At 59.4% G+C, this 12,180-nt stretch overlaps 1 protein-coding gene across 1 annotated transcript; it reads left to right on the forward strand.

The window, feature by feature from the left end:
* Window positions 1–1,207: 1,207 nt before the first annotated feature.
* Window positions 1,208–11,474, forward strand: LHX4 (LIM homeobox 4). The gene is made up of 6 exons (XM_066325550.1): window positions 1,208–1,298; window positions 6,650–6,821; window positions 9,719–9,921; window positions 10,053–10,207; window positions 10,815–10,986; window positions 11,077–11,474. Exons 1-6 carry the CDS (start codon window positions 1,223–1,225, stop codon window positions 11,472–11,474), a joined length of 1,176 nt encoding a protein of 391 aa, XP_066181647.1. The 5' UTR covers window positions 1,208–1,222.
* The last annotated feature ends 706 nt before the right edge of the window (window positions 11,475–12,180 follow it).

A 12,180-nucleotide genomic window follows, 5' to 3' on the forward strand; every position in this document is an offset into this window, starting at 1 on the left:
ATATTTTTTCTCCAGTTGCTGACTTGTCCCGCCTGCATATTTCATAACGGGGCAGAGTTTTAGGTTTTTTCAGGTGGGAAAAGCCTCTTCCTAAGAGCGTGGAAACGAAGGTTTGGCATGGGCACGCCTGAGCTGAAGGTGCCCGTGATCCTGGCTGGGTGAACACCTTCCCTCACTTGCCGGAATCTGCCGTGTGCCACCATGGCGGGCTCACCCTGCTCTCTAAGCAGAGGGGGATGGCACATGGTGGCTGTTTGGCACCATTGTCCCCGAGCTGGTGACACGGTGAGCATCGGGAAGGGTGAAGCTCAGGGCACCCACTCTAACTCCAGCTCCATTTCAGTGAGTTTCCTTGCTCAGCCCTTGGCTGCTGGGTGCCACCACATCATTTTCCCTCTGGTGCTGCGGGCTGCGTTGCCTCAGGGTTTTCCCTCATGGGGAATCCTCATGGAAGCCGTAGCCACACCGAGCCCTTTGCCCTGTGACTGTGGCGCTGCCACCCTTGTGCCACCACGGCCAGCGGGCCGCCAGGCTGGGCACGCTGCAGCGCTGCCGAGCTGGGCTGGCTCTTTCCGTGCCCAGCTGTGTGCCCCGGGAGGCACCACTGGGATGGGGCCCAGGGATGTGTTACAGCGACCTGTGGAAGCAGAACTTGCCACGGCGGGGTGATAGCCGCTGAGCAATAACTCACGTTGGACGTGCCGGTGTCCGCCGGAGCCAGGGAAGTGTCCCTTGGCTGAGCCTCCATTCCCGGCGGCAGGAGGGACGGGGCTGGGCCTATGGCCCCGGAGCGGGTCTCTCCAACGCCTTCCATAGAGCGGGAGATGGTTCCCGAGCCCCGGGAGCGGAGCCCGCCCGCGGCCTCGGGCTCGTCCCTCTCTGTCCCCAAAGGCACCGCCGGCCACAGCCCGGGCCCGCCCCTTCCCCGCAGGCCCCGCCCCCAGCACAGGCCCCGCCCCCAGCACAGGCCCCGCCCCCGGCGGCGCGGAGCGGACGCTGATTGGCTGCGCGGGGCCCGTCCCGCCCCCACCCCCCTGCGGGCGGTGACGTCAGGCGCGCTCCCCGCAGGGGAATGAATGGGAGGCGGGCGGCACCGGCGGGCACCGGCACCGGGACACGGCACCGGGACACGGCACCGGGACACGGCACCGGGCTCCGCCGGCCCGGCCCGCGGCTCTCCCGCCCCTCTTCTCTCCCCTCCGCCGCCCCCCGGGCCAATAAAATGATGCAAAGCTCCGCGCTCGCTGCCGAAGGGGCTGTCAAGGGGCTTCCCGAGATCCTCGGTGTGCCGGTGCAACGTAAGGACGCTTTTCTCTTCTCCTTCCTTCGCTCCCTGCCGCAAAGGCGGCCCCGGGCCGGCGGGGCAGCGCCCTGCGGGTGGGCAGGTGCCTCCGCTCCGGGTCGCTCCCGGCTGTGCGCCTTCCGTTCGCGTTCCCCGGTGTAGCGCCGTTCACGGACGGGAGAACGCGGAGCGTGCGGAAGGCAGAGCGGTGCCCCGGGGCGGGCGGGCAGCGGAGCCATGCGGGCCCGGCCCCGACGGGGAGGACGGCGCGGCTCCGGCTGTTGCGTGTGCAAGAGCGTGAATTGGAGTGTGAGGGTGAGGGTGTGTGTGAGTGTCAGTGCGTGTGTGTACGGTCGTGGCCCCCGCCCGCCCCCGCGCATCCCCGGCCCGCAGCGCACATTCCGCTTCTATCGTTCGTGGCGACAGGCGGCGGTCGGCGGCGGTGGGAAGGCACCCAGGGCCGTGCGTGCGGGGTACCCCGGGATGGCGAGCCCGGCCGGGCGCCCCGCGGCTCCCGGAGGATGCCGCCGCATCCGCGTCTGTCCAAAAATCTCCTGCGTGTCTACAGGGGCGGGTATCTGCCCTGCAGCTACAGGTAGCGCCTCCGTGGGGGTGCGCGCCGGCACGGCCCGGGGGTTACACACGGGTGGATGGACCCCACTGCGGATGATGCACCCCAAGGGGGGATGCAGGACCCCAAAGCGGGGAATGCTAGACCCGAACTGTGAGCGAACCACAGCATCAGTCAGCCCCGTCGTTCCTATAGCGCCGAGCCCCACGCGGGGGCATCCCGTGGGCACTATGGATGCCCCTATGGATGGTGGAGGACCCGGTGCGCCCTGGGGCTGCGCGGGCGGGGGGCCCTCCGCGGGCGGCCACCTGCGCGGGTGTCGCTGCTGTCCTTGTGGTTATTGTTATTTTTTATTGTTGTTGTTTTTCCCCGTTTGCAAACGGTTCCCGAGAGCCGGGGCGTCGCTGCGCTCCCGGAATGAGGAATGAGGGGATGGATGCTCGGCCCCCCCAACAGCGGCGCCGAGAAAGTTGAGGGGAGGGACCTCGGGCGGCGGCGGAGGAGGGGCGAGACGGGCCCGGGCCGCGGGACAGCCCGGCCGGGCTCCGGGGGACACGGGGGGACACGGGGGGTTCCCTCCAGGACAGGCTTCCCCCACGTCTGGCCGCTGCCCCGCGGAGCCCCCGCGCCGTTCCGTGCCCCGCACGGGCCCCGGCCCCCGAGCGGCTGGAATTCGTTTTCCGGGCGTTTTTCGGTGGTGCCTCTTCCCGCCGCCCTTCGGGGGACCTGTCACAGTTATCCCCCGTTTGGGTCTCTTTGCCGAGCTGCGGGAGGGCCCGTTTAACCAATTTCACCGCAGCAGAGGGGAAGAAAAATCCCGGTCAGGAGCACAGAGCCGGTGCAGGGACAGGGACGGGGACAGGCAGGGTCTGTCCCACGACCGTATCCCCGAGTCACGCCGCCGGTTCCGGGTGGCTGGGTCACTTCTATGGCCTCGGAATCCCTTGATTTAAGAAAAAAAAAAAAAAAAAAAAAAAAAAATGAAGTGCGTAAACCACCGTGGAGCAGCATTGCCCCAGAATATCTCCCTGATCTGGCCCTTCTCGGGACCACCAAACTCCCCTGCCCATGAGATTGTCATTCCTGTACTGACTGATGGATATCAAGAATTAGCCGGAAAGAATCCAACGAGATATTATTATTATTATTATTAATATTATTATTATTATTATTACTACTATTACAACTACAACCATTATTATTATTACTATCGCTATTTGTATATCTATTAATGCTATTATTATTAATAAGTATTATTGTTGTTATAGTTATTTATGCGCGAAAAATTGGCAGAAAGGAAATCGATGAGGCTGAGCTGCTGAAAATCATCCTTCTGTGGTTTTCCCGCTGCCCCAGCCCGAGCCCTGCGGCCACTGCCAGCTCCCAGGCACCTGCTTTTATGTCGTGACAGATTTGGGGCCTGATCCTGCCTCTGTGACACAGAGCACAGCCCCCTCCGAGCCAAAGGAAATTATCTCGGGCAGGGGACCCCTTTCCCAAGAAGGAGCCCGGGTTTCCCCCCAGCATCTCGATATTTCTTCTCGTGTGAGAGGAAAATCCGTGGCATTTTAGTTTTTAATCACTATTTAATCACCGTTTTCCCTCTCGATTTAGCCACCAGCCTCCTTATTTTAGCAGAGACTGTGTCCTGTAGCATCTTCCTCTGCAGGATTTTGGGAAGCCGAGCTGCCTCTCTCCCCCCACCCCCACCCCGCCCCCCGACAGACCTTGCTCAGCCTTGCAGACGGGATTGTTAAAAATAAAAATTCCGAATATTATTTATGAATATTGTTTTGCAAATCTCACCGGAGTCAAAACTTGTGCCAAAGCCTGCGGGAACAGTGCCCGGGTGCCGGCAGGCTCTGGCCAAGGGGCTGGAGCTGGGGGAGTGATTAATCGCCGCCGAGAAAGTCGTTTGCCCGCAGCAGAGAAATGGATTGGAAGGGTGTTGTTTTTTTTGGTGTTTTTTTTTTTCGCATGTGAAGGAATGAGGTTTCCTCCCCGCAGAAAGACTTTTGAAGGAATCCCCGGGCTGGCGCTTCCCTTGGGTTGGGTGCGGGCTCCGGTACCGGCGGACCGGGCCGCTTTTGTGCTTCGTTATTCCCCCCGCATTCCCGGACAGCCATTCGGCAGCACCCGCCGCTTTCCATGCCCCAGAAGGAGCAGAACTCGGCCCCGGGGCTGTTTCGGCCCCGCGGTGCCCGGCGGGGAGCGCGTCCCCCGGGGCTGTCCCCGCGTGTCCCCCCGCCCGCGTCCCGAGCGGCTTTAGGGTCTGGGGGATCGCCGAGGCCACCGGCCAGTTGGTTTCGTTTCAATCGGTATTTCTTTAATTTTTCCCGTCGGGGAGAGAGGAGGGGGGTGGGAGGAACGGGAAGATGGACCCACCGATAATAAATCACGGTAGCGGCGGAGGGCAGGCCATGGCTCGGCTCCCCTGCGTGGGAGGGGAAGGGGGGATTGCGGATCTGCCCACGGGATTTAATGGGATACGGTCAAATCCCGCTCGGGCGGCCGCCGGGGATGCACATGTGCGGTCCCGTCCCGGTCACATCGGGCCGGAGCTCGGGGTGAGCCCCTGACACCCCCCGGGCCCGGGGACACCTTTGCTCTGGGGTCGCTGCATCCCCGGGCTGCAGAGGGGGGACCCCGCGGCTCTGCCCCCCTCCAGGACCATCCAAAGCACCCAGCCAGGGAATTCTGCTGGGTAAAGACAGCCAGGGAGCGCCTCGTTCCTGGTGTTCCGATCGTACCCGTTCGCTTCATCCCTGTTCCGTAAAATAATTCAGTTAAAAGGAGCGCAAGGAATGCGAGGCAGGGAGGCAGCTGCCTGTGTGGCAAAGCACAAAGCAGGGTGCAGGGCTTGAATTTTAGATGTTTTCTCTCTGCAAACCAGAGGGACGCCTCCTGGTTCCCCTGGCAGCTCTCCTTTTTGTTATTGTATTATTATTATTATTATTATTATTATTATTATTATTATTATTACTATTATCCCTGTGTGTGCACACAGGCGTCATTGCACCCACAGGCACCTGTGCCTGGGGTTGGTGCCGTGCATCTACAGAGAAATTGGAAGGAAAAATCGGTCTCCTCTTAAAAAAAAAAAAAAAAAAAAAAAAAAAAAAAAAAAAAAAAAAAGAAGAAATAAATAGTTTTCTTTGGGAATTTGAAGGGAGATGGATTCTCGGCTGCAGTTGTTGTTCGCTTGCTGAAGTTGAGCTGCGTTGCTGCTTTTAGGAAAGGGAAAGCTCTTTGTTGGCTTGTGAGGATGCGGGATGGGTGCCTGTAAATACACACGTGTTGGCATCAACAACCATTTCGACACAAAACGTGTTTCCTGGAGGTGCACACGCGTTTGGGAAACGACCGGGAAGGATTTCCTGGGGCTGTGCTGGTGCCACCGCCGGTGCCAGCGGCGTTCGCGGGGCTCTCACACGGGTTGAACAAATCCAGGCTGGAAATCGTGGCTGGTGCCGACCTGCAGCCGCCGTGCTGGAGGGAAGGGAGCGAAGCGTCCAGGGGTTCCCAAAACGAGAGGGGAAAGAGGCACCTCTAGAAGCCGTAGAGTTGTTGTTTTTGTTTTTAAATTTGTCATGCGGTTAATGCGGCAGAGGCTGGAATGCCAGCGATAGCTGGGGTCTGAGGGGCGCTGGGATTGTCACTGTCTGACCTGGGCAGTGATGGAATGAGCTGCCCTCACGTCAGGTACGTGGCAGGACCCCAAAGAATTTTGAAATAATGTCGTTTGAGGCTGTAACAATATGAGATTTTCCTGTGCTCTTTTCCTCCTTCCCCCCCTCTCCCTTTATTTCCTCCTTTGCCCATTCGTTCCTCTCGCCCTTCTTTTCTATTCCCTTTTTCTTCCTTTCCTTCCTCTTTCTCTCCCTTTTCCCCTTTTCTTTTTTCTCTTTTCCTTCCTTGTACCATTCCTTTCCTCTTTTCTCTCACTTTTTTTTTTGTTCTCCTCTCTTCTCTTTTTTTTGTTGTTTTGTTTTGTTCTGTTTCTGCTTTGTTTTCTCCTTTTCCTGTTTCTTTTTTGAATATTTTCTTCCTTTTCCTTTTTAAAAAAACCGTTTCCTTCTTGTGAATTTTTCCTTCTTAAATATTTTTCCTTAAAAAAATCTTTTTTATCTTCCTCACTTTTCATCTATTTCTTATCTCTTTTTTTTTTCACTTTTAAAAACCATTTTCACTCTATACCGTTTTCCTTTTTATAAAAACATTTTTATTTTTAAAAATAATTTTCCTTTTTCTTGATCTTTTTTTCCCTTTTTGCGTTTTTCCATTTTTAATGTTTTTCTTTGTAAAAAATGTTTTAAAATTATTTTTCTTGTTTATTTGTTTGTTTGTTTGGGGTGGTCTTTTTTCCTTTTTTTCTTTCTTTTTTTTTCTTTTTAAACCTTTTTCCTTTTCCCCCTCCAAATCCATCTGCTTCCATATGTGTGGGTCAGTGAGGGGCAACAAGCGCTGTGTCCCTGCTCGGTGCTGGTGCCATTCCAGAGGCAGAGAGAGGCAGGCAGGGAAAACTCGTGGCAAAGAGCAGGACACGGCCTGAAAAACGAGATGAATGAAAGAAAAGCATCACGTGTGTGTGTGTGTGTGTGTGGCCTCGTCCAGCCGCGGGCAAAGGTTTTTTGGCAAAGGTTTGCAAAGGGAGACGTGCCGGCACACCGGGGAGTTGAGGGGTGGCAGCTCCTCACCCCAAACCCCCAGGACGTGGCCGGGTAGGGCACCCGGAGCCCCGGGGGGATGTCGGTGGCTGACGCTGCTCTTCTCTCCATCCCTCTCCCCCCGGCCAGAGATCCCCCAGTGCGCCGGCTGCAACCAGCACATCCTGGACAAGTTCATCCTCAAGGTCCTGGACCGCCACTGGCACAGCTCCTGCCTCAAGTGCGCCGACTGCCAGATGCAGCTGGCCGAGCGCTGCTTCTCCCGGGCCGGCAGCGTCTACTGCAAGGAGGATTTCTTCAAGTGAGTAAAGCCTCCCCAAAAGCAGCGTCTTCCCCGCCCGTCGAGCGGCCACGCAGCCTCGTCTTAAGCGTAATTCCTCCAAAATCTTCCTATAACAACTTCTTCTTGTTGTTGATGTTGTGGAGTTGTGGAAGTCAAGGGAACGTGGGTGCTTTGCAGCTGCTCTCAGCTGGATGCTGGTTGTTGGGATTGAACCATGGGAAAGCCCCAAATCTCCCTGGAGTTGTGTTCGGGCCCCCGGGATGACATCCTGGCCCCGGCTCCGCTCGGAGCTAGAGGGCAGGAGAAACTCGTGCAAGGCAGCGACAAGGCTGCCTCTTCCTCCCGAGTGCCTCCCTCGCCTCCTCGGGATTTGCTGATGCTGTTTCTCTCCCTCCACCTTTTACCTCTTTTTTTTTTTTTTTTTTTTTTTTTTTTTTTTTTTAATCTATCCCTTTTTTGCTCCCATTAACGTGAAAACCTCCTTTGATTGCCTTGGCAGCTGCCTCTGAGCTGTGCGATGCCCCAGCCTTGGCATTTGCCTGCTCCCACGAGACAGGACAGCCCCATTCCCCATTAAAAACGGACTTTGCCTTCAGGATGCTCTGGTCCCTGGTTGCCGGTGAAATTTGGGAGTTTCCCCAAGGGATAGGGAAGGGGATTTTGCTGCGACTGGATCGCCGTGAAGCAGAGGGGTTGGGTCCTGGCCGATGGGTGCCTTTCACTGCTTGGCTGCAGGAGATGCGGCTCAGCCACAAAGCAGCTGCTGCCCCTCGGGGATTGAAGCCACCTCCTCCTGCCATCATCTGTCCCCACCACCCCTCACCGGCAGCCTAAAGCCACAACGATCAGTCCCTAGACAGGATTCCCCTGCCTTCCCATCCCCAGGCTCTCCTAGATCCTCACCAGGCATCAGGACCAAAGATGCAGCTTGGATTTCTCCTTCCCGGGGACGGTCAAAGCACCACTCCAGCCTGGGTAATAACATTTCACTTCTGATATTTTCCAGCCTATTAATCTCCGAGTCATTTAAATAGTCGCCCAAAAGGTGCGGGTAATCAATGTTAATTGGAGTTGAAAGATCAGCGACTTTCTCAGATGAGGTCCTGCCTGGATTATTTGGTGCCAATCAATAGCAGCTCGGCGCTCGCACCTCACCTTTCCTTAACCGCTCATTGATCTCGGGGTGGGGAACCTGCAGGAGACGTGAGCATTGCAGCCCAACTTCAGAGGCATTTGGTGATGCAGGAGCTGCTTCAGAAAGGATCAGATCGATTTTTTTTTTTCTTTTTTCTCCCCCCCCCCCCCCCCCCCCCCCCCCCCAAATTGCAGCTCTTGGTCCTCAGCTCCGTCCTGGGTCCTCTGTCCCCGGATGATGTGGAAATACCCCGGGGTGTCGGGAGTGCTGTTAAAATCGTTTTTAGAGTGTTCTGTGTGAGGGGGTGAATGGGCAGTGGATGAGGGCTGCAGAGTGGGCAGCAGCTCAGCCTTGGGAGCAGAAAAGCATCTTCTGTCCATCTTATCCCTCGCTCTCTCCGGCCTTCCTCCTCCCCTCCATTCCCACCCTCCCCGTACCCCTCCCTTTATCCTCCATCCTATCATTCCTTCTTCCCTCCCTCACTCCCTCTCCGCTGTCCATCTCATCTCCACCTCTCTCCTTCCTCCCTTCCTCTCCCACCTTCCCTCCCATCTGACTCCAGGAGAGCTGAGCCCCCCCAGCAGATGTCCAGGGATTCTCCCTTTAGGATACAAGTCCAGAAAATGGGACAAATCAGGTTTTTCCTTCTCGCTTTCTGGTGAGGAATCGTGCTGGCATCACCCATGCCCGGTACCTGCCCCCCATCCCTGGGTGACACCTGCGTGGCTCAGGAACAGTCTCAGAGACCCAGCTTTGGTGGCTGTGCCCTGGATTTCTGGAGGGGATGGGTGGCCATGGGGCTTGAGGGTGATTTTGCACCACTGGGGGATGTTCAGGCGTCAGGGGACAGTGAGAGGTGCCTGGAGCACTCCCTGGGCACTCCCCGGTGCCAGCGCCTGTCCCCGCAGCCTTGGGGACAAAGGGACTGGGTGTTCCTTCAAAGCAGATGGGGACAGGTTTATTCTGGCAGCTTTGTCACCTGGGCTGCTGCAGCACCAGGGTGGCTCCGTGGTGCTCTGGGGTGTTTGGGGCTGCTGTGGGGAGCAGGGGAGCCCTGTGGGGCCAGAGGGAGGTGGGGGTCTGCCCCAGGCCAATCCCACAGCATCTGTCGCTGAAAACACCGGCGGAATACCCACTGACTTTTGACTTCCTTCTCAACGGCATGTGTCACCCTCGTGCTATTAATTCAGTGAATTCATTTCTTGCACGCTCCTTGCACACTCATTGCACGAATCTTCCACACTCCTTGCAGCGTTCTTGTACCATCCTTGCACATTTCTTTCATGCACATTTCTTGCACGCTTCTGCACTCCTTGCACCATCCTTGCACGCTCCTTCCGCACTTCTCCCATGTCCCTTGCACACTCCTGCAGCCCTGCCGGTGGCTTTGCTCGTGCCCCACACCAGCCCACCCCACGCCCCTGTCAGGCCGTCCTTATGGTGTAAGAGCCCCATCATTCTGCATTAATCTGAGATTCATCATGCCAGCGGGGCGGCGTAATTAATTTATTTGGTATTAATGCGGATGAAATATGTACTGTCCTTGCAGGGGAAAAAAATCAGGAAGCCTATAAGCATTAGTTAAAAGAATCATTAAAATCAAACCTTCCTCGGCTCCATTAGGCCGGTCTCTCACTCTGAGGAAGATAAACCCCCGCCGTGTGAAGTGTCATGCATAATAAGGTTGATCGCTGGTTTGAACTCTGCCCTGTCTCCTGCTCCCCATCCCGGCAAACCCCACCTCGCCGCGGGGCTCAGGCTCTCCCGCTTCTCCTGGCAGGCGTTTCGGGACCAAATGCACGGCGTGCCAACAGGGCATCCCCCCGACCCAGGTGGTCCGCAAGGCGCAGGACTTCGTGTACCACCTGCACTGCTTCGCCTGCATCATCTGCAGCCGGCAGCTGGCCACGGGCGACGAGTTCTACCTGATGGAGGACGGGCGGCTGGTCTGCAAGGAGGACTACGAGACCGCCAAGCAGAACGGTAGGCGCCCGGGCGGGGCGGCGGGGCTGGCCGTGGCTGGTGTCGCTGCGGGCTCTGGGGCAGCTGCTTTTGGGGAGATGTTCCCCAGAGCCGCTGCTGCTCGGGGCTGGTACCGGCTCCTTCGCTTGCAGATGACTCCGAGGCGGGCGCCAAGCGGCCCCGGACCACCATCACGGCCAAGCAGCTGGAAACGCTGAAGAACGCCTACAAAAACTCCCCCAAGCCCGCCCGGCATGTGCGGGAGCAGCTCTCCTCCGAGACCGGCCTTGACATGAGGGTCGTGCAGGTGAGGCCGCGGGCGCCCCTCTCCACCCTGCCCCAAGAGGAGGGCGACGCAGGGGCCCCTCTGGGGAGGCCGGGTTTTAGGGGATGCAGGGGTGACGGGGGTATTGGGGGTGCCTGGAAGCTGGGCTGCGGGGATGGTGAGCTGCATGGATTGCATGGGAGTGGGGGAGCTGGGGGGCAGGAGTGTTGGCATGCGGGTTTGCAGGGGTTTCGAGATGCTGGGTTGCATGGGGGTGTAGGTGTTGGCACCAGGATGTTGGTGTGCCAGGGTGCTGGCATGCTGGGATGGAGGAGTGCCGGGATGGAGGGGTGCCGCGATGGAGGAGTGCCGGGATGGAGGGGTGCTGGGATGGAGGGGTGCTGGGATGGAGGGGTGCTGGGATGGAGGGGTGCCGGGATGGAGGGGTGCCGGGATGGAGGGGTGCCGGGATGGAGGGCTGCTGGGATGGAGGGGTGCTGGGATGGAGGACTGCCGGGATGCTGGAGCACTGGGTTCCATGGGTGCTGGGTTGCAGAGGCAGTGGATTACAGGGGTGCCGCCATGCGGGACCGTCAGGGTGGCGGGGTGCGGTGGTGTCACCGACGTCCCTCCCCATTGCCCGCTCCAGGTGTGGTTCCAGAACCGGCGGGCCAAGGAGAAGCGGCTGAAGAAGGACGCGGGGCGGCATCGCTGGGGGCAGTTCTACAAGAGCGTGAAGCGGAGCCGCGGGGGAGGGAAGCTGGAGAAGGAGAGCTCGGCCGAGGACTGCGGCGTCAGCGACAGCGAGCTCAGCTTCCGCGGTGAGCGCGGCGCCCGAGCGGGGCCGGGGGGCGGCCGGGCTCCCCCCCGCGCTGACCCCCCGCCTCCGCTCTCCCTCCTGTCCCCGGCAGAAGACCAGATCCTCTCCGAGCTCGGCCACAACAACCGGGTGTACGGCTCCGTGGGCGACGTGGCGGGCGGACAGTTGCTGAACGGCGGCTTCTCCGTGGAGGGCACGGGACAGACGTACCAGGACTTGCGGGACGGCAGCCCCTACGGCCTCCCGCAGTCGCCGTCCTCCATCTCGTCGCTGCCGGCGCACCCGCCCTTGCTCAACGGGCTGGACTACGCCATGGACGGCAGCCTGGGGCTGGTGGCCCACGGGGCGCAGGGGGTGAGTCAGACGCTGCGGGCCATGGCCGGGGGGGGCCCCACCTCCGACATCTCCACGGGCAGCAGCGTCGGGTACCCAGACTTTCCCACCAGCCCGGCCTCCTGGCTGGACGACATGGATCACCCCCCTTTCTAAGCGCTGCTCGCCCCCCCCCCGCCCCGGCCCCCGCGCTCCCCCCGGCCCGCAAGCGCAGCGCCCGCCGGCGGCTGAACCTTTCCAGGATTTCCCGTGGGAATTGGCCCTGGAGGGCTGGAGGGAGGGGGGACGGCACCGGCCGTGGCTGGGGCGGCCGAGCCCGGACGGGGGCAGGATGCCTTCGGGTGTAAGCACAAGAGAGGTGGCGGCGCCCGGGACGCGCGGCGAGGAGCCCGGCGGTGCGCTGGGGACCCGGCCGTGGCGCGGCCGGCGGGAGAGAAAGAAGGACAATCAGGGGTGGCGGAGCCCATCCCGGCACCCGCGCCAGCCCCGCACCGCCCCTGCCGAGCACCGCTGCTATTTTCAAGAGTTATTTTTCGATATGGTGTTGAAACGCAGCTCGGCGCTGCCCGGAGCCTCCGCGGAAAGAGAAGTCTATATTGTAGAAGGGTTTATTTTGCCGGGGACACGTCCGTGGCTGCCGCGGGCGGTCTTGCCTGCTCCTGGCCTAGTGATTTATCCCTGGGCACGAGGGAGCATCACTGCTTTGTCCCGTGGCCACGCGAGGGGAAGGAACTAAAAAAAGTTGTTTCCAGCGCGGGCTGTCCGCTGGCCGAGCTGTGCCAGAGCGGGGCCGGGCCGGGGCGCCTGGGGCTGGTACCTGCAGAGCAGCCGCTGGGCCAGTGGGTGGGAGAGGTGGGCGACG

The sequence above is a fragment of the Sylvia atricapilla genome, chromosome 9, assembly GCF_009819655.1.
Source record: "Sylvia atricapilla isolate bSylAtr1 chromosome 9, bSylAtr1.pri, whole genome shotgun sequence".
Lineage (NCBI taxonomy): Eukaryota > Metazoa > Chordata > Aves > Passeriformes > Sylviidae > Sylvia > Sylvia atricapilla.